Source organism: Psittacula echo, assembly GCF_963264785.1.
Source record: "Psittacula echo genome assembly, chromosome: 2".
Taxonomy (NCBI): Eukaryota; Metazoa; Chordata; class Aves; order Psittaciformes; family Psittacidae; genus Psittacula; species Psittacula echo.
Genome location: NC_137737.1, coordinates 61,115,978 through 61,138,756, shown reverse-complemented (window position 1 = coordinate 61,138,756; position 22,779 = coordinate 61,115,978). Strand labels below are relative to the sequence as shown.

At 39.0% G+C, this 22,779-nt stretch overlaps 1 protein-coding gene across 1 annotated transcript in view; it reads left to right on the top strand.

The window, feature by feature from the left end:
- Positions 1–4,387: 4,387 nt before the first annotated feature.
- SLC9A3 (solute carrier family 9 member A3) overlaps positions 4,388–22,779 on the top strand; it is a gene marked incomplete at both ends in the record, with an annotated part of 45,223 nt that continues 26,831 nt past the window's right edge. The window contains one exon of the mRNA XM_080610900.1: positions 4,388–4,583. Coding sequence (XP_080467026.1) covers positions 4,388–4,583 — 196 coding nt within the window. The remainder of the gene's footprint in view (positions 4,584–22,779) is intronic.

Genomic DNA, 22,779 nt, shown 5'->3' with positions numbered 1-22,779 from the left:
TCCCAGAACTGAACACAGTATTCAAGGTATGGCCTCCTCAGCAACAAGTACACGGGGATGATCACTTCCCTGGCCCTGCTGGCCACACTACTTCTGATGAAGACCAGGATGCTGTTGGCCTTCTTGGCTGCCTGAGCAAAAGCAGGCTCATGTTCAGCCGTCAGTCAGCACCCCCAGGTCCTTTTCTGCCGAGCAACTTTCCAGCCACCCTTCCCCAAGCCTGGAGCTTTGCATGGGGTTGTTGTGGCCCACATGCAGGACCTGGCACTTTGCCCTGTTTAACCTAAACTAGTTAATCACATTGATTTAATACATTGCTTCTCAACAATTTCAGAGGTTCATATTCATCAAGCTGTAACATAATGCTCTGCTACATTACTTAGTCCAGCAATATTTGGCCTACTCCTTGCAACATAAACTTTAACAAACTGCACTGATTTCACTTGTAGAAACGTTGGCAAAATGTCAGCTGTTGAATCAATTCAATTCACTATAAGTTCATATGTTTCTGCATTCATGTGCATATCAAACATATTAATTTCCACCAAATCAAACAGTTATATTGGTACAATGCCTTTCACAACAATTACTCTGTTCTATGTAACTGTGTATAGAGTTGGAATTATGGCATGAAAATAAATGCTGAAACTCTATTCCTTTCAAAATCTTACCTTAACCTGCTTATGCACTTAGTAGGCACGAATATAAAAAGAATGCATTTCCCAAGGACAGACAGGAATGATAATAAGTGATTCATGATGGCTTATGTTACAGCAGAAGATTTTTCACAGTACATTTGCCATTTCTTCACTACTTAGATTTATTTATTTTCTTTATGAAAGGTTTGAACTCCCCAGGACCTTACTTTCTTACTTTCACCTCAGCTTAAACACATTTGTTGTAAATGCCAATATTGAAAGTTAATTGTAACTTCTACCTCTAAGTAAGTACAACTGAAGTACTGTTGTGCTTTCCAGAGAACACTAATATAATTTTGAAAAGTTCAGTTTATGTATTAGGGGTTTTTCAAACTGAAATTGTCTTTTACCTGAGATTTACAAAAATCCCCAAGAAGTAATCTTTACAGGAAACAGATCGTGTGAAGGGTGTGTTAGATACTACCAATTCTCTTCTCTAAACAACTATTTACACAACATTTCCAGAAATTACAATGCTTGAGGTTTCTTCAGTTAGGGAAAAAAAAAAAAAAAAAAAAACAAACCCAAACCCATACAAAACAAAAACACTCAGGACACAAAGCATTATTTTACAGTAAATAGAAATCTTCCTTGTGTGATCTTTTTGAAGAGTCGGGAAATACCAGCTGTTGTGTGATAGGATATCTTTATTGCAAACTTAGAACTCAAGATAATGCTTCTGTTACTGATAGAGAATGAGGTCATAGGAAACTACATACGGATTTCCTTGAAGAACCTTGAAGAAAATGGAATCTATTAATAAATACATAAACACAAATTTCTTACTGTACAACTAAATAATCTGTACATGAGTTCTCGCATATTCAGCGGTCTGCTGGTTTATCATGTATTCCTGTATCTACAGGAGATTTATGAGTTCCAGTTCCTTCCTCTGTCCTCTCTGTGTCATGCTAACATATTAAAGAATTGCACAAGAATTCCCTGATATATACTGTCATTTGATATCCAGCCTACTTTGAAAAATTCATAAGCATCAGAAGATAGGACAAATGTCACAGATACAGCTTGAACCATTAACGTGTTACTGTTAAACAAAAACACAGTGTTGGCATTTTAACACTGTTGTAAACATTTTTTTGGGAAGTTTTTTTGGCAAGCAAAATTATGTACTTTTGTAGCAGTTTGCACCAAGGTCTTAAAAAAACCCTTACAAATTATAAAATTCTCACATTCCTTTAAGATAGGTTGCTAGACATTACACTTTCAACTGAGGAACATATTTACATTATCTTTTCTGCTCTAAGATTGTACTTCCAACATTTTTTGTTTGCTAATATGGGTTTATCTCCACCACCAAACTCAGAATTGTCATGTAACTTGGTTGCTGATGTCAGTATTGTCATGAGTAGAACACTACCTAAATGTAATCAGAGGCATGATCTTGGCTGCAGCTCCGTCAAGTGAATTGCAAGCCTTTGCTTATCAGAGAAAAGATCCACGGGAGAAGGCTTTCTCATTTTTCTAGCACAGCTGCATGCATTCTTGATCTAGGATATGTTTGTCTTAACAACATGGTTCCCTTCAAACACTTTCAATAGTAAGGTTGATTTCTAACCTAGTCATCACTTTGTGGAATTAGATTTGAGAAGAAACACATATATAACATGGGACACTGTGACACCCTCAGCTGCACCTGAAATATTTAATCGTGATGTGATGGTACATGGAATAAGTTGTGAAAAAAGGTTGTGATAAGTTGTGATAAAACTAGTGCTGATAGTTTGTCTCTATTAAAGTTAGTTGTTCTCCTAATATCAGCAGAAGGAACATTAGCAGCTAGAAGCTACTACTATCCAAAGAGCTCAGCAACAGGTTACACAGATGATCAGCAGGTACTTAGTTCCAAAAAAAGATAAAAAGAATATAGGTAGGATTTCAGTTCTTAGACACTGAAACATTCTTCAAGTTTTTGTCCACAACATTTACCATATGAAATGGTACCAAAGAAAATATTTTACTGTCTATCATGCTTCCTAACGTTTTGCAAATTCCACCTTCGAATTAGCTCCTAGTTTAAAAATTCCTGCGTAATTTCTTTGCCCTTAAGTAATGAGGAAGTAGGGGAAAGAAAAAAAAAAATTAAAAACCTGTTTAATTGTCCAACATAAGGCCTGAACTTGCTTTGAGGTGATGATAACTGAATCTTTAGTGCATTAACTAAAGAGAACTTTGCTCCTTGAGTTCCTTAGCTAAATAAGATTATTACATCATAATGATAGACACCTTTTGTAACAACGATATTTCTTGCAAATTCATTGTTTTTATTAACCAGTTAATTGATTTATAGAGTGTCTGTGCAGGTCACTTAAACTTTGAAAAAGTATGTAGCTGTTCTCCCAGGTGATTGAAATAATCAAAATCATTTCATAATTTTCCAAACGTTTTAAGGGAGAGCTTTAAAGATTTTGAACTCCTGACAGAACTATCATGTGAGTTATATAAAAAGGTGGGATTTTTTCCCCAGAAAGTCACAGAAACAGTGGACTGCACATGTGACCAGCTGGATTGCTTCAGAGCACACAACTGAAGATAGAAGTTGCTGCTAACTGTGGTGTGCGTAAAGGTGCACTGAGGTCGGTTTACTGGGAACATGCTGCTTTGCTGCCTTTTACAGCACCGTGATTAGCATGGGTCCACCTGCCTACAATACACAACATAGACCGTCCAGGTTATCAGGTAAATGTTACTAGCACGAAAGAAGGCTTTAGGAGGAAAGTGAGAATCTTCCAAAACCTTTCACATTGTTAACAGTAAAAAGAAGCCAGGTAGTGTTTTTAATATAGCACATCTTAACAAACAGCTGCAAGAAAACCGAAGTGGAAAGCTAAACCTTGCCTCGTGGTGTCATTTCCCTGAGCACCGTGGGAAGAGGTGCTCTCTGGTGGACAGAAGAAAAAGCTGGCTTGTGAAATCTGCTGTTTCTTCGGTGTACTAGATCCTAAAGTGATTTGAAGTTGAAAAGCAGAAAGGAGTGCATTTCCTCCGTGCTAACCGGCTAGACAGTGGATCTGAGAGAAGAAGGCTGACCCGCTGGGCTGCGCATTCAAAGCGCTCAAACGGAGACTTGTGGATCTGTTCATCTGGCTCCGGTCTAAGCACGTACCGTCGGGTCCACCCTGGCGGTGCCCGCTGGAGCACCTTTGCTTTCGCCCCCTAGCACCGAAAGCTCAAAGCCACTTCTTTCCAACCTCCATGTGCCCACAGCCGAGCCGAGCCGAGACGGTAGACACAGCCCACAGCCTGCTGTCATCCCCTCAGCGGAACGGAGCTCCTCTGCTGATCCCGAGCGGTGCTCAGTCAGGACATCGCTGTCTCCGCACTGCAGGCTCCGCGGGAGCGGCAGGAAAGCTCCGCCTCCGGCCGTTCGGGAACAGCCTGATAAAGGCAGGTGCGGGCAAGCAGCAGGACCCTAGCTAGAAGCATCTGTCTATGCAGAGAGACCCTGACCCGTCCTTGGCCATCCCATGCAAAGCAGCACCTGAGGCAGCCGGTGCGGCCGTGCCGACGGTGGCGGGATAGGACCCTCCCTGCCTCCTGCACGCGTGTCCAGCGGTCCACAGTCTTTGGTCGCGTCCCTGCGAAGGGACAAGGACCTCGCCCCCAAGGACCTCCGAAGAGGCGGGATTTCTCAGGGAAGGGGAAGCAGGATTTTGTTGTGTGGCTTGGAGATGAGGCAGCTATCTGGAGTGGGGTTCCTCCTGGGGCTGATGGCTCTCCCAGTGGCGCTGGGACAGAGAAGCTCGGGAAGCCCTATAAATAGCAACCAGTCTCAAAGCTTTGCCATCGTCTCTTTCAAATGGGATCACGTCAAGGACCCTTATGTCATTACACTCTGGATACTCGTGGCCAGCCTGGCCAAAATCGGTGAGTAGAGTTATGTATTAATACATGTTCTTTCCCTTTCCCTTCCCCCTTTCCCTTCTCCCACCCAACGTAAATGAAGAAAGCTTATTATAAGTCCACTGACCCATTTTCAGGGGGTTTACTGTACTCTGTCCTGATTTCATAATATTGCCCTACACAGTGCTCAGCAGATCATCTTCTGCCCCGGTGAGTTACCTAGTTCGTTTTCAGTGCCCAGGACTGTGGTTGTGGCTTCCACACCTGACTCCTTGAAACCTTGCATTACTGCTGCTCCTGGGAAAAACTTCTTACAGCAATGAAACAGAAATTATTGCTTATACAATGCGTATTCCAATTTATGATATATTAGTGTCTTGATTGTGACTGGTTGCTATATTAGCTAGCACTATCAAAAATGGACCCTGTGAACTACACATATGAACTTAGTCTTCTTCACTTGCAGCTCATTGCTGAATTACTGTAAGAGTGTGGTTTACAGAGAAAGCTGATGCGGCTGAAAAAATACAAGCTTTAGAGCATACAGAATTTTCTTCAAGAAATTGGAATCAGTGAAAAACAGGGACTTAGTCCAACTTCAGTGTAGTTTAAGTGCATTTATATGAATGTTCTAACTCTTACGTTCTGAACTGTGTGGCTTTTCTAAAATCAATCTTATATTAATAATGCTGCTGACCTAGAAGAATCACTGTTTAATTAGAATGTATTTATTAGCTTGATGCTATAGTTTTCAGTCCATTTACATTTGGATCTAAAAACAGACCTCCAGTTTGGCTGACACTTAAACTGTTGTTTTCAATTTTTAATAAATCATCTCTAAAATCAGTCTCAACTCAGAAGGTATGATCAGCTGAAAATCCTAATAATACTTTTCTGTACTTGTACCATTAATACCCCTTTGGGATACCAGAATCACATTCCATGGATTTTTCATGTCACAGAGAGAATGGAAGATGTAAAAAGGTGTGCTTAGGTATGTTCTGTCCAGAGCATAAACACAGAAAAGCTCAGGTGGAAAAATGCTGTCTCCAAATAAACTATTTTAAAAATAAGGAGGAAGTTACATAGAAGTGATACTGTCAAGCATATTTCAGTGATACCTGCATCTTGGGTTTCACTTGCTTAACCATAGATAGATAAATAAATATCTGAATCAATGCTGGACTACATCTTTCAAATAGTTTGTATTCAGATGGTTGCTGCATTACCTCGATTACATAAAAACATAGTTTTGTCTTAATTGACTTTTATTGGAGGGTTATATCAAGTAGAAAGCTGGGGAAACCACATACAGGAAAAAACAGTGACAACACTGAGTCTCTACAAAATCGTGCTAACTAAACTAGTACACAAGTGGCTTATTTGAATCTACTTCTTGAAATATTCTTCTAAATAAGTATTTGCCCTTTGTGTTATTAAGGCTTTGCTGTTTTGTCCATGTGCCACAGTTGTATAGAGTAACATTATTGCTGCACAATCATATCAGTGCTGTCTTTGAAACCCTGTGAAGCTATCAGGACAGTCAGATTGTCGTATACTTAAATTTAAATGGCCTGGATTAAGATTAGTTTGGATTAAGATGAGCCAATCTACTGTGAAGTCCTCATCATAAACTCTTCATAAAACATTTATTGCTCTTGGAGTTTAGGAGCTGAATGTTGCTGGTTCTGCACTTCTTCCACAGCTGCACAGAGTGTGTCACTTACTAGTAGATAGTATCTATCAACTCCATCATTTTTCTTCCCCAAAGCTGTCAATCTTTGTTCTTGTCTCTCTTCACATTTGTAATTACAATCCTATGCTACTTTGGACGTTGTCTCTGAAGAAGGAACGGACAGCTGCTGTATTCCACTTAGAGACAATGAATGCTCCTGCTTTCCCCACTGATCAGAAATAAAATACAGAAAAGCAGAAATGTATACTCACTGTTCATCAGCTTATTAATGAAGAAAGCATGAAGGTGTTCATATAAGCCAATGAGAGGGGGAAAGGGGGCGGGGAGGCAGGAAGCCCAGCTTGTCAGCCTTCTTATCTGCCTTGGTATGTCAGTGGTTCTGGAAAGTAGATCAGAAATCTATCAGATTTTGAATGGCAAAAGTCCTATGCTGGTTCAAAGATTGTTTTATACAGTAAAAAAGCATCAGAAAAGAACTGAGGAAGAAAATTTAGAACATCTGCCATTATATTTCTTGCTTTAGTACCTGAAGGAGGCCAAAGGTAGAGTCAAAATGCTGGTGTGTTTTTTGCTGGGGAGGCAGTGTTCTTACCCATGAAAACTCGCTTCTCCATGGCTACAGAGATTGGGAGAGCTATTTTACTGGTGGATGACAGGGTAATGAGTCAGCAAAGGGTGTTCAAGGAATTGCAATTGGTAGCTGGAGATGAAAGTTGTATGAGAATATTTTACCTTCTCTTGCATTAGAATAACTTTAGGGGTTTGTGTGGGGTTTGTGTTTGTTGGTTGGTTGGTTTTTTTGATGTTTTTTTCTGTTTTGGTTTGGGGTTGTTTTGTCTGTTTTTTGTTGTTGTTGCTGTTGTTTGGTTTTTTTTGAAAAAGTTTCAGTTTATGATGTATATGGCTTGTGGAAACATGCATATAATAGAAGATTCTTGTGGATTTTTTGGGACTTGATGTTCATGTTGTGTACTTTCAGAATGTAAATTGGTGATGACAAGTCATTCAGCAACATGAACTATTGTATGTAAAATCTCAGAAGCATCCCAAATACATGAAGAAGTGCCTAATGTTTTGGGGTTTGTGGGAGAGAAGCTGCTTTTTTTTATCTGTGTGTGTGTGAAGCATACTCGCATCTTTTGGGCAAGTCTAAGTATTGCTGCAAATGAAACTGGAAGAAGAGTCTTCGTACAGTTTGCTTTCATACACTATATGAAATAAGTTAACATGTCTGTGTCTACTATGAAACTTCCAATGCATGTCAGTGTACTGTTTTACATACTATAATTGATTTGACCTTCTTCATTTGAGATGTTCCAACTCTTCATTCTAAGGTACACAGTGTTCCACTTTGGCTAATGATCTTTATTTCCTCTATTGATAGGCTGTCTTATCACTTCAAGTGAGTATCCTCATAGGATAAGGCCAATAAACTACTTACACGTGTAAAGCTAAGCCTGAAAAACATCTTATCTAAATGAAGAAGGTACAAGAGGTACAGCTAAGAACCCTCCCAGTGGGCTTCAGGTGTCTACTTTCTGGCACCTCAGTTCTCCAGATGAAGAGAGTAATACCAATGAAAAAAAAACCAACCCCAAACAAATACACACACATGTGTGTATAGTTACAGACTAGGGCACCGATAAAGAATGTAACATTTTTAAACAACATACTTGCAGATTAAAGACACATGCACATTCTCCAGCCCTGCACATGCTTTTCTATGTTCATTTTTTCATGTGTGCTTCTCCTTTCTATGTCTTTAAAAGGCCACATCTTGAAAATAACTTTTGAATAAACAGACCTGTAGAAGACACAAACAGTAGCAGGGAAGTCTGATACAGGAAAAAAAAAAAGAAAACAACAAACCAAAACCAAAGAAGCAGGAGGGAGATCAGAAACAAGTAGAAGGAAAGGAATAATCAGCTCAGGAGCTAAAAATGGGCAAGAGAAGAAATAGTTTAAATTCTGAATATTGTATACATTTTTTTTTTTTCTGAGGATATTTCCTGAGACCATGTCAATTTCAAAAAAAAAACCAAGTACGCTTTTTACCTAGGCTGTATGCACTGCATGCTACTATACTTGTTCATAACCCTAGGAGTCAGAGAGAGATTGTATTTCTATTTTCATTGGAGGTTATGTTGCAAAAGTGGAAAAATTCCTACTTGTGGTTTAAATCCTTTTGTGGATTTCTTCATCCTTCAGAAAGATAGTTAATTTTTGTCCCAAAATAAAATAAAAAACCAAAACAAAAAACCTTCAAAGCAGTCTTTCTGCTTTTAACCCCCTGAACTTGCTCAGTGTGGAACAGATAAGCAACTGTAAGAAAGAGTGGGAGAGTGAGTGACCAGGAACAGGAATGAGGAACAGCACATAACCTTTTCATTATCTGTGATTCAAACCTCATGCCAACTGTTTTCTTTGGTATAGTTTATGCTGAGTCCAAGAATGCCACAAAAGCTTTTTTTCTTTTCTATTTTTTTTTTTCTTTACATCTGAAGGCTTTTATATTAGAAATTTAAAAGTGGGAGTGAAATTTGAATCCAGGGCAGCTGGTAAATCTCTATTCTCTCTTCAGAAATGCCACAGTACTTTGCAGGAGGGGGAAGAAGTGATTCAATAACAAGGAACAAGCATTTAGGAGAAGGGTGGCCTAGTGATGTCTCAAAGATACTGTGTCAGATAGACTTGTTGAGTCCATCAGCTCTTGAGACCCCAGGAGGAGATGAGAGCTGGGGTGTAAAATAAAACATTCTGTATCTCTAAGTTTACAGAGATATGATTTCCTGCAAATGCTCTACTTTGTGCCTGTTTTTGTTAACACAATTGCTGTTGAGAATCTTAAGCATGTTAGGGATGGGCTAGGGAAGGAACTGTGAAATGCAGGTCTAGCAACCCATCCAATTTAGACTCCTGGGGCAATATTTTCTTTGAAGAAATCAATACCCCACCCTCCAAAGCAAACTGTCAAAACAAAAGCCTATTTGAATCCCAAGTTTCTCCTCCTGGCATTTTAGCAGTAGTCATGTCAGTTACTTAGAGAAAGTGATTTAGTGTATCGTTTTAATAAAAAGGGGACAAAAAGTGAGAATAGCTCTTCAGTAAATAACATCTTTAGGAAGAAATGTTGAAGGATGCTTAACAAAAGTTTATTGGAAGTATTTAACTGAAAATGGAGTCAGATACTCAAATGGTGAGGACACCACCAGACCCTGCAAAGCTTAAACTACCAGCTTTGTCATGATTGCAGTGCTTGTTAAAAGCTGCTTTCATTAGCAGGAGACAATATGAAAAAGAACTTTACATTGTGACTAGGAAGTCTGGACTTGGTTATCTTCCCCCATATCCTCCTAAACAAGATAACAAGAAAAAAATATTTACTTTTGTTGTGGACTTAGTAGAAGCTGGAACAGATTGACATAGTTACAATAGAGGCATATGCATTTCCTTCATGAATATAGTATTTTATTATCTATCTTAAAAAAAAATATATTAGGAATGCTATAAATCTGTGCTGGCAACCATGTTGTAGAACTGGGGTGTCTTCATTTTAGTAAGACTCTATATTTCTTCTTGCAAAGTGCTGTTTATAGCTGTTTATAATACCTGTGAGCTAAGAATGTTTAGTACTGTAAAAATCTCTGCCTTCCTAGGAATTACCTTTAGTATGCAACATTTTAGGAAGCTGAAAAGAACATGTCCAACATAGAATAATAGCTTTGCTTTTACAGTCCTAGGAACAACTGTATAACCCATATCTTTCTTAAATGGATGCCTATTTCCACATTTCATTGCAATTTTTCTCTTGCAACCTTACTTATTCTTTTCTTGTCCTTCCTGCCCCCTTGAAACACATATTTACCTTCTTCCCCCTCCTCCTCCAGGTCTTGCAAGTCTCAAGTCTTAATTATTTAGAGTAGGGAAGAAGATATCAGGACAGTATAATTTGACAAGATTCAGATTACATCCCCCGACGAATAGCAAATGTACAATGGCAACTTGTGTGAATTACATAAGAAAACAATGGCATGTTGAGAATGGCCCTGAATTGAATACAGTTCAGGCATGCATACCTAAGAAAGGATCTCTGCCATCAATTACTTTCAGGCACCTGTGTGCAAAGTGCTTGGTGTTCTCTGTAGAACAATGGAATCCTTTTAATACTGCAGTCTTAGGACTGTTGAAACCATTGATTTACCGTCTTCAGAGCTAAAGCCACTTATTACTAAGAGTGATCTACATACCCTCCAAGTGACTGTAAATCTCTCCTAGTAATGTAGCAGACCACAGGTCTGCAAGTAGTGAGTGCAAGCAGCAAACCCTTTCTGGTGTACACAGGTTCTCCAAGTGAAAGGCTTTGTGAGGTCCTCTTTGTTTTTGTGGAGCTTTGTGTGTTAGAGATGTTTAGCAGGGATGTTGGTATGAGAAATTATTACTTTGACCTGGCAGTAAGAAAGTTGCTTTTCCAGTTGTTTTGACTCATACCACCAGAAGTTTATCAAAAGTCAGTGAGTTTCACCACCATTTTGCTTAAACAAATGTTTTGAATTCAAATACAAAACTTCTTTTCCCCCTACTTATCATGTTCTAATTGCTCTGAAGTAATGCGGTAATGGATTACTGAGGTTTACTGTACCTTCTGTATGGCTTGTTCTATTTCAAGATGATGTGTTGAGTCTGAAGGCATAGAAAAGTATTTCTTGTCTTTTTGCTTTTTCAGGAAATTCTCTCTGATTTTTCTCATCTTTCTGCATTAGTTTACTGCAGAAAAACTAATGTCCTGAACAACTAGGGGCTCTAATTATTATTCAACTTGCTAATAAGTGGCCCCCAATTAAAATTATAGACCATTAAAAAAGTCCTAGTAAACTGCAGAGCATGGCCTGTTGACTGTGTTCTAATATTTTGGTTGCTTTTGTAAAACAGCTTACAAAGTATTTACCCCTATGGCAGGAGTTACTTGATACCCAATTGGCTGTTAAGTAAAGCACTGTAAAGTCATAGATACTGAAACTACTGGCTGACAAGGAAGAGCCAACTGAGATGGAATACAAGACCTAAAGTGGAAACACTTTTAATTAAGGGACAAATATTTAATGTTTATTCATGGGAGAAGAAAACTGAAAGATATTCTGAAAAGCCTTTGCAAAAGCAGGGTTTTGAAGTAGATATGAAGAGTTTTCTGCTTCCTCAATAACTGAAAGTAGAAGTAGATCTGAATTCATTAATGTGTGCCTAGGTGAGTTTTTGAAAGAAAAAATGCTTCAGCCTCTTGTCAATCCCAACTGTTAAAATAGCAGTAGTTACACACCAAGGAGGAAAATTAGTAGATTGTATACCAGTTTTCAAAAACATTTAGTTATTTTCTCTGCTTCAATTACAGTTCCTTAAAATTGGAAAGTGGAAAGTAGAAGCCTTATGGATTCATTCACTTCTAAAAGTTGGGCTTTGAGGAAAATATAAATACTCAAAAACCTTTATAGGTCTTGAGCCAGTAAGATTTCATAATGAAAATCTCCCAGGTGCAAACAGATTGTAAACTGATGGAGGGACTTGTCTAAATACAAAACTGATTTTCTGTTAACTATTTTGCCATAGTTAAAACATTTTAACTCATTTGTTAAAATGAATATTTTTACATTTGTTTGGTGGTATAATGGTATTCCTGGAACTAGATGACACTGATTGTTTGCTTTATGTTACTGTAAGCATCAGTAGTAATAGTTGTACTGGAGGTACATTGTTAAGTGACTATATAATAAAACTAAATATAGTTGTAGTATGGAGTTCTTACAATGCTCCTACTCCAGAGAAATAGCAGTACTGATGTCTATCAGGATGTAGATTTATCAGGCCTAGACAGCTTAGACATATAGTTAACAAATTCATTTGATAAATGTTATTTAGTGGTTTAAGTGCAGTATTCATGCCACAGTGAATAAACAGTGTTTGAATGCTTGCTGTTCTGTTCTAATGCATAGTCTAGAGTTTGAACTGCTATGGGATTTGGGTTGAATTCAGTTGCTAGATTTTCCACTGAAATAGCTCTGGTCCTTGGCTATTCCATCCTACTTAATTCTGGTGATGTCTTTGGGATGGTAGTGAACTGGGAAAAGTAATCTTTCAGATTGGATCAGTCAGTGATAAGCGGCTGTGTTTAAGGCTTAAATCAGTGACACAGTGTTCCTGTGATGTAACTATTTCTGAAGCTGACGACTAGGGAGAAAGAACACAGGAATAGATGCATAGTGTCCTGTAACACAGGCATAAGTTTGGAATTTTGCTGGACATGGGGCCTCCCAGAGTTCACCAAATCATAGAACACAGAATGGTTGAGATTGGAAGGGACCTCTGAATATCATCAGGTGCAACTCCCTTGCTAAACCAGAGCAACCTACAGCTGGTTGCCCAGGATCATGTCCAGACAGCTTTTGAATATCTCCAAGGATGGAGACTCCACAATCCTTCTAGGCAACTTGTGCCAATGCTCTGTGCCCTCACAGTGAAAAAGTGTTTCCTGATGTTCAGAAGGAACTTCCTGTGTTTCATTTTGTGGCCACTGCCTCTTGTTCAGTTACTGCGCACCACAGAAAAGGACGTGGCTCTGTCACCTTTGCATCTTTCCATCAGGTGTTTATATATGTGGGTGAAATCCCCCCCTTGAGCCTTCTCTTCTGCAGGTTAAACAGCCTCAGTTCTTTCAGCCTTTTCTCGTATGTGAGATGCTCCAGTCCCTCAATTATTTTCCTGGACCTTTGTTGAACTCTGTCCAGTATATCCATGTCTCTCTGGTATTGAGGAGCCCAGAACTCAATGCAGACCTCGCCAGTGCTGAATGGAGGGGAAGGAGTACCTGCCTTAGCCTGCTTGGCAATACTTTGCCTAATGCAGCTCAGGATATCAGTAGCCACCTTTGCTACAAGGGCACATCACTGGATATGTATACTTGGTGGTTACTGGGACCCTTAAGACCTTTTCTGCCAACCACTTTTCCAGCTGGGTGGCCCCCCCAGCATATCCCTGGTGCATGGGTTTGCTCCTTGCTAAACTCCCTGATGTTCCTGTCAGCCCCTTTCTCCAACATGTTGGGGTTCCTCTGGTTAGCAGCACAACCTTCTGGCCTACCAGCCACTCATCCTAACTTTGCACCATCAGCAAGCTTGCTGAGGGTACACTCTGCCCCATCATTCAAATCATCAACGAAGATGCTGAACAGGCCTAGACCCAGTACTGACCTCTGGGGTAGACCACTAGTTACAAGTTTCCAATTAGATTTTGCATCACTGATCACTACCCTCAGGGACCAGCCATTCAGAGTTTTCAATCCACCTCACTGTCTGCTCATCCAGCCCCTACAGAAACAGTCTGGGGGACTATGAGGCTTTTATGGGAAACATTGTCAAAGGCCTTACTGAAGGCTCAGCACTAGCCATTTTTCTGTCCTCATCTATCAGGCCTGTCATTTAATAATGCAAATTAACCAGGTGGGTCAAGCATGACCTCTTTTTGTGGAGCCATGCTGACTACTCCAGAAGAATTTCTTGTCCTTTATGTGCCTGGAAATTTTTTTCCAGAATTAGTTGTTCTATCAGTAAGGCAGGCAGATCCTGGTGTTTGGATTAGCAGTGTTCAGATGTGGATGGACCTTCACCCAGGGCCATCCACCTGGTCAAAGAAAGCAACATTTCTCCATGCAGTTTTTACAGAATCAGTATACTTTGATTAGCTGGAGCAAAATTGCATTGTAAGATACAGAGGAGAGGGAAATATATGGTGGCCATATGAATCCTAGAATGGTTTGGGTTGGAAGGGACCTTAAAATTCATCTAGTTCCAACCCCCTGCCATGAGCAGGGACACCTTCCCATCTTCCACTGGACCAGGTCACTCCAAGCCCCATCCAGACTGGCCTTGAACTCTTCCAGGGATGGATCATTCGCAACATATCTGGGCAACTTGTGCCAGTGCATCACCACCCTCATAGTGAAGATTTTTTTCCTAATATCTAATCTGAACTTCCCCTCTTTCAGTTTAAAGCCAGTCCCGCTTGTTCGATCACTACTACTATCTTTTAGAGGTGTAAAAAGAACCTGCATACCGAGGCTTAGTTTTATTTCCACTAAGGTGGCATTTCCTAGACAAGGTCAGTAGTCAGCATCACTTTGTTCTCTTCAATGTTATGCTAAGTATTCCTTCAAATCAGAGAGCCACCTTTCTATCTGCTCCAAATAATCCTGTAATTATTCATTTTATCTGTATAGGATTACACCTAACAGGTTTTTTAAAAAAAAACAGCACGGTGAAGCTGTCCACAGTTTACAGAGTTTTCTGCTTTAGTATTTGCCTTCTTTTTATTTTTTATTTCTGTGTTCCACAATACCATGCCACAAAGTCTTATGATTCAAGATAAGAACAAAAGATAGGTTGTAAAACAGGGAAGGTGATAGTTCAATCAGGCCAGTTATATAAGTTGCTGTGTAGCATCCCTAACAGAGCCCGAAACTTGTTTCCTGTAGTGCTGAAAACTTACACTGCTTATACGGTAAGTGTCTGGAAACAGAAGACTGGTTTAGTTACTTCTAAGTAATATTTAGAAAAAATGTGTGCACTCTTTCAAAATTTTTATTAGAAATAAAGAACAGAGCAAGTTGGGAAACTACACATTTTTCTTACTTCACAATGTGGTAGATATGGCATTGAAGTTGGTGAAAGAGAAATGCTTTGTAATTTCCTTTCCCCCTCTTCGCCTCTCAAGTTAATTCAATCAATTTTCAGATATTCTCTGATCTGAGGATGAGGTTATTACACTTCACATGAGTCTATAAAAAGGGCTGTCACATTTCTCACAGACTTAAATGGAGCAACAATTCCTTAGTACATAATATTAATTTTATTTCCAATCTGATGTTCCCTAACATTTCAGTAAATGGAAGTATGTCTTGTTTTCCTGTCTTGAATACTTGTACTGAAGAAAATGGTAGTAAGTGAAAAGCTTAAGCTTTTTGCTTTGAGACAAAATTATTCTTTATGAGCACTCAATAAAGCACCTTAATTCTTCAGCCTTTCCTAAGGTATAGAACATAATTTTCAAGCCAGTTCACTTGCATAATGCTGTTTGGTGTTTGAAAGTATAAGGATGTAAAAACAGCAGGAGGAAGTATGAAGTTTCCTTCTGTTTATTGTGATTTAAAAGTAAAGATTAAAACCAGTCCAAAATAAATCTGCCACTGTAGGTGGAAACTCAGCTGGTGTATAAATACTGAAGCTCTTATGTCAGGAAAGACCTACCCAAACGTAAGGATGACTGGTCTATAGCTGTATTTCCTCTTACTGCCTGATATAGTGTGTGATCTTTATCACATGATGGAGGATCCCAACGTGGTAGTAGTCAATAAAATCTTGTCTGTATTGCCCTCATCTGATAAAAGCTTTATGATTAAAGTCAAGTGAAATAGTACTACAGCCAACAGTAGTGTTTGTGCTGTTGTGCCTAAAATACAATATTTGTAGCTGGTGTTGAAAGAAGCCTGGTAAAGAGTCCATACTTTGGGAACAGTTTATCAGTTACAAGTACGATGGAAGTACAGATAAATAATAAGGCAGATTCAGATGCTGACAAACTAAACAGTCATAGCTGAAATGAAAATAGAAAAATACATCCTGTATTTTATTCTAATATCCTAAGTATATTACTTAGATGCTAGTGAATGTGGCAGGAAGTGGAGAATCTATAGACTTAAATATAGCTGAAACTTGGCTGCTGTCTTGACATAGAATCATAGAATAGTTAGGGTTGGAAAGGACCTTGAGATCATCTAGTTCCAACCCCCCTGCCATGGGCAAGGACACCTCACACTAAACCATGCCACCCAAGGCCTCATCCAACCTGGCCTTGAACACCGCCAAGGATGGAGCACTCACAACTTCCCTGGGCAACCCATTCCAGTGCCTCACCACCCTCTCAGTAAATAATTTCTTCCTTATATCCAATCTAAACTTCCCCTGTTTAAGTTTGAACCCGTTACCCCTTGTCCTGTCACTACAGTCCCTGATGAATAGTCCCTCCCCAGCATCCTTGTAGGCCCCCTTCAGATACTGGAAGGCTGCTATGAGGTCTCCACACAGCCTTCTCTTCTCCAGGCTGAACAGCCCCAACTTTCTCAGCCTATCTTCATATGGGAGGTGCTCCAGTCCCCTGATCATCCTCGTGGCCCTCCTCTGGACTTGTTCCAACAGTTCCATGTCCTTTTTATGTTGACGACACCAGAACTGCACACAATACTCCAAGTGAGGTCTCACGAGAGCAGAGTAGAGGGGCAGGATCACCTTTTAAACTTCCTATCAGGAGTAACAGTATATTTAGATAGAGGAGATCAAGAGATTAATGGGAAAAAAGATAGTATTAGCAGAAAACTATTAAGTTTGGCTGCTCACAACACTTTGTTTTCAAATAAAAATGGAATTAACCTACCTGCATTTTTTACTTTATAGTTGGTGTAAAGCAGTGTCAGTGCAGCTACGTCTTTCTGTGTGGTTGATGCTCTTCCATACCAGCAGTCTTTTTCCAGAACCTATCCTGGCATTTACATGTATTTGAAGATGTTACATTAATTCTTTTAGAACTAAGGCCAACACTGGACTGCCCTTAGTGGACATGAGCAGGCAGTGTGTGCTCACAGCCCAGAAAGCCAACCGTATCCTGGGCTGCATCAAAAGCTTGACCAGCAGGTTGAGGGAGGTGATTGTGCCCTCATACTCTGCTCTCATGAGATCCCACTTGGAGTACTGCATTCAGATATGGGGGTTCCAACATAAGAAAGGCTGAGAGAGTTGGAGTTGTTCAGCCTGGAGAAGAGAAGGCTCTGGAAAGACCTTATTGTGGTCTTTCAATAATTAAAGGAGAATGAAAGAAAGATGGTGGCAGACTTTTTTAGTAGGACCCGTTGTGATAGGAAAAATGATAACAGTTTTAAACTAATGGAAGGTAGATTTAGGCTAGATATAAGGAAGACATTTTTTACAATGAGGGTGGAAAGGCACTGGCACAGTTTGCCCAGAGGGGTGGCAGATGTCTTATCTCTGGAAATATTCAGTGTCAGGTTGGACAGGGCTCTGAGCAGCCTGATCTGGTTGCATGTCCCTAGTTTGCAGGGGGTGGATTAGATGACCAAAATAAGTCTCTGGCAAAATTTTGAAGCTTTGCAGGGGGAACAGTAGCATTCCCTTTCAGCAGCAGCTAGCCAGGTATGTTTTCTCAACTTCTCTCAAATTAAACTTGTTTTCAGTTTTAAGCAAGAACTACTTGACATTTGTGATTTTACTTTTTTTGTCTGTGGGCATCACTGCTAAATTTGAATGCCTTAATACTCATTTAATTTACTGCTGTAATCAGAATATTTCCACTGTAATACCATGCTACTCCAATTGTACTAATTAAAATCTTGCCCGGGTAGAATAGGGAGCAGGAAGCAAGGCAGTCTACCAAGGAAAGTGCTTTCCTACCCCATGACTTGGAGCAGCCTTCATAGCTATTCCCCCTAGCCCTTAGGCATTAATTATGTCCTTCATGCCCTTCCTAACAGGAAACAATCCTTACCATGCCCTGCAAGAAGCAGTACTAGGGAAGAACAGGAAGTCCTTATAGAATTTTGTAGAGTTTCAACCTACTGTTGGGATTCATAAAATTATTTCTGATGCATCTTCTTTTTCTTCTTTGTACAGTGAACCTGAACCAAGGAGAAGAACTGGTTCTTATTTGTGTTCAGGCTTTGGTAATTCTTTATATGATTTATCATGACACTAGAACAACTGTTCCCATATATTACCAGTAACCCATTTCTTTGCAGTGTTTCGTCTGTGTGAGCAGAAGCCAAAACATTCCCAAAGGGAGACCTTTATTTTAATTCATTTATCATATTAAAATGAAGGTCAAAAGGAAAAAAATTCTAAAATTCATAGTGTGAAATGAGTTGACCTAGCTTTTTTTTGTCATTTCTTTATTTAACTCAGTTCTCCCCATGTTTAAAAATAATAATAAAAAAATGCTTTCACTATTTGTCAATAAATTTCAGTGAATATTTTAAGATAACTTAAAAGCTGGAGCAGTTTCAATGTGTACCATTAGTAGAAAGTAAATCCTTGTGTTCATGCCCTAAAACGCCTTTTTATTTAATTTGTAAAATCAGCTGGACTTTTAGACCTCTAGCAATCATTTTAGTCAAAACCACCTTACTGATCAGAAAATTACTGCTAATTCTGCTTACAGTTATTGCCAACCCTTGAACATTTAATTGGAAGAGGTTATGACAGAAATATCGTATTTTTATTCTTTTGTATACAGAGTAGCTCTAGAATGTAAGACCTGTCAACTGTAATTATTTATATTTCTATTCAGTATGTAATACCATGCACTGACAGCATCTAAACACAGAAAACTCATAGTAACTCTTAATTCAGAAGTTATGGAATATTAACTTGAGCAAGAAATTGTCTTTCAAACTTAACTTTAATACATTTGCGTAGGAAATTAAGCAGTTTTATGAGACTTTTGCTGTCCTGTTTTATATCCTCTGCTATACTTCAAGGTGTTTCTAATGTGTACTTTGCTCTCATTTTGAAATATTATTTTTGACTGTTCCCATTTTTCTTTCAGTGCCATTCAGTTCCATAAGGGCCAAGTGCTACCACACTTGCACTGCAGTGGGACTGCTCGTTCAAACAAGAGCTGTTTGGCATAATTATGATAAAACCTGATTGCTTATACTTCATTATGTTCTAAGTGCTTATAGAAGTAATAGTTGCTTACTCACACACTTCTTTGAATTTGACTTGGGGCTATCTTGTTATGTTATAACTTATCAACTGGGAACCTTGACCTGTATGTTGGTTGCATTTTTAATTACTAACATATTTTGTTAATTGTTCACCTACAAAGAACAGCAACCTAAAATCTCCTGTTTAATGAGCTCATTACAATGCTGTACACTTCTTAAATGGTGGTCATTACATATGTGACAAATAAAGAAAGCTTTCTTGAGCTGGATAAAACCAAACTCAAACCAGTTCATCCGAACAAGTTACATATGAAGGACTTCGTGCTTTGCTTAGGAAAAAAATATGTCCAAGATTAAGTATGAATAGTATTAATAGTCGTGTTCGTATATTTTAAGACAGTATCCAAGGACCTATAAAAAAAGGGGTTTACTGCTTGTTACAAAATACACTTACATTATTTCTCTGATTTTCTTCAGATATAAAATAACTCTGAGACATAAAATATTTCTGTGGGCTTTTTTTTGGATTTTGGGGTTTTCTGGTTTGTTTTTTTTTTTTTTTCCAGTAAATCTTTGTATTTTTGCTAGATTTGGTAAAAGCATAAGGAACTGATTAACAAAATAAGTTAAAATCTAAGTAGTATTGTTTAGAATAAATCAATAAAGGCTTTTTCTTTAAGGGTTTTGTACTACTTGTACATAAGCAATTCAAAATGGCAAAACCAATTTGTAAGACTTGCAGAATATTGTTATCGCAAGGTCCACAGAACAGTATCTAGAGGGCTAAAATGTGCTATCAGTCTCTTGATTGGGGAAAAAAAATGGAGCACACTTTGTTGATAAAGATTAGAAAGGCAATAATGATCAGCTTCAGCCATGTTGTGTCTGCTCAAACATTTCCTGGACAGACTAGAAAGGCAGCTCCCTTATGCTTTGAACCCTTGCTTCAACAAAACCATCCTTGGAATATGATGGACCATTTTTGTGGGGGTTTTTTTCTCCTTGATTTAGGCCAAAATTCAGCTATTAGTATCTAGCTATGCCATGAAGGTTGCTGGTGAGTCTTCAGATAGGCTTAGCTGGAGCAAAAATCTCCCCAGATCATTAAATCATTAGATCATTAAATGTGGTGGTGTGATAATGGAGGGCCTGTCTACACAACTAAATGGGTCTTCTAGTTCTTATGGTGATAATTAAAATTCCTAGAGCCCCTGTGCAGGCAACATAAGCAACTGTAATTAGTTGGAAGGTATGCCTATGGCTATGCAGGCAAGAAATGCTGTGTCTGGTAATGTAGCAAGGGTAGAAAACTAATGTAGTAAAGCCATGAAGGAGATCTTACAAAAGAGATCCAGCATGACTGAGGTCAGTGCACAGGGATGAGAAACTGGCATGTCAGGAAAATAATGAGTTATAAGGATAGAACAGAAAATGAAAGACACATGAATACAGAGAAATGAGGTTTAGCAAGTGCAGGAACTTTATTAGAGAACTAGTAGGTTGGTAGGACTAATGAGAAGTAAAGGGAGCCATAACAGAGCATAAGAAAAATATTATACGTATGGGGAAACTCTATTACATAGGAAATTGTATCAAAAATCTTCTCTTAGTAGAAGAGTGGAGTAAGTAGAAAGTGGACTTAAGAGAAGAATGTGTTTTTGAACAAATATGAAATAGATAGGAAGTAATACGAAATACTTAAGGACAAGTAGCAAAAAGTCTGGAGAAATTTGAGATTAAAGCTTTAGAAGTATAGAATCCTGGAATGCTTTGAATTGAAAGTGACCTTAAACCCCACCTAGTGCCAATCCCCCTGCCATGGGGCAAGGACACCTTCCACCAGACCAGGTTGTTCCAAGCCCCATCCAACCTGGTCTTGAACACTGCCAGGGATGGGGCAGCCACAGCTTCTCTGGGCAAGGACCTCTGCCAGGACCTCACCACCCTCACAGGGATGATTTCTTTCCTAATATCTAATCTAAACCTTCTCTCTGCCAATTTAGAGCCATTCCGCTTTGTTCAGTTGCTGCATGCTCTCGTAAAAAGTCCCTCTCCTGATTTCTTGTACGAGTACCCCCTTTAGGTACCGGAAGACTGTTATAAGGTCTCCCGAGAGCATTCTCTTCTCCAGGCTGAACAAACCTTGCATAAGTGTAAAGAAAGTTGCCCATCAACTGGAAGGCAAGGTGACTGAAGAGTGGAAGAGACCCACCATTCCTAAAAAAAAAATAAAATAAATTTATATATATATATATATATATAAATAAGTTAAACTCTAATGGTCATTACTGTTAGGTCATCTTCTAACCAAATGCAACAGTGAAGTTTTCTAAGGAGTTTGTAATCTCAGTTTTTTAAGGAACATTCACTATTAGTCTTGAATAGGTGATGTGCAGAATGAAACTTACATACATTGTCTTTGTACCATGAGAGGACCACAGCAAAGACTGACAGCCAATAAATATCCGTGAGTGATTATGAGACTGTTAGTAAACCGAGAGCGAGAAGTTATTTTGAAACAGTTCAGCTTCTTGCAACAAAAAAACAACAGGGGAAGAAAAGGAAATACATAGTTCTCTGCCCCCACATCTGCACACAGTTCCTACACCATGAATAATGTGCAACCTCTGTCCAGGGACTTGTATAGGCTGTATCAAGCATTTCTACAGCACTGCTGCTTCTTTCTTGATATGGCAGATGCAGCCGGTTAGTCTGAGCTATATTGCACTAACTAGCTGTAAGTAATGTGTGGAGATACGGAGGAAGAGTGTGACCAGTGATGCCTACCTTTTAGGGATGGTGGAAGGAAAATAATCCCTTCTTGAAAATCTATGCTCCATATCCTAGGCAGTGTGGCCATTCCTTAGTTAGGTAGACCGACATAATAGGAATAGACTGGGACTTCCCGAAGGCTTTTGGTCTGTATTCCTGCCCAGCTACTACTGAGAATAACTGCAGAAAGGATAGAACTAAACAGGTTTTGGACAGAATTCACCTTTTAAGTGCTAAGGAGAACATAAATAAGTAGAAAAGAAACACAAATTTAATTTCTGCCAGTCAGAGTCCAGCTGTTGGAAGATGTTTAGAATAAAGGTTTCCCTTCAGGCAGAGTGTTCTTGGAAATTAATTCCATAGAATCCTCTTCTTAAGTAGCTTCCACGTTGTGCTATTACAATAAGTTATATAACTTATATATAAGTTATATAACTTATTACAATAAGTTGTGCTTATATAATCAGGAACCTGATTATATACTGCCTTGGAGACACTATTATTTACATCTATGTAAAAACCATGATGGAATTTATAGCATTTTGCTCTCATTTTAGTCAATGGCAGGGGTTCTCACCGGTTACAGAGTCTTGGATCTCAAATTAGAAGCACTCATGGCTTGATTGAATATGACAACTTCATCTTTATAAGTGAAAATACAAAGTCAAACCTGAAAAATAGACTAATAGCATACTATCAGTGATTATTTGACCCACTAGCAAAAATGTATATGGTAGACAGAATCAAAGAATCACAGGATCATTATGGTTGGAAGGGACCTTTGGAGATCCTCTAGTCCAACCCCCACAGCCAAGGCAGGGCCACCTAGAGCTGGTTACACAGGAACGTGTCCAGGCAGGTTTTGAATGTCTCCAGAGAGGGAGACTCCATGACCTCCCTGGGCAGCCTATTCTCTGCCACCCTCAATGTACAGAAGTTCTTCCTCATGTTGAGGTGAAACTTTTTGTGTTTCAGTT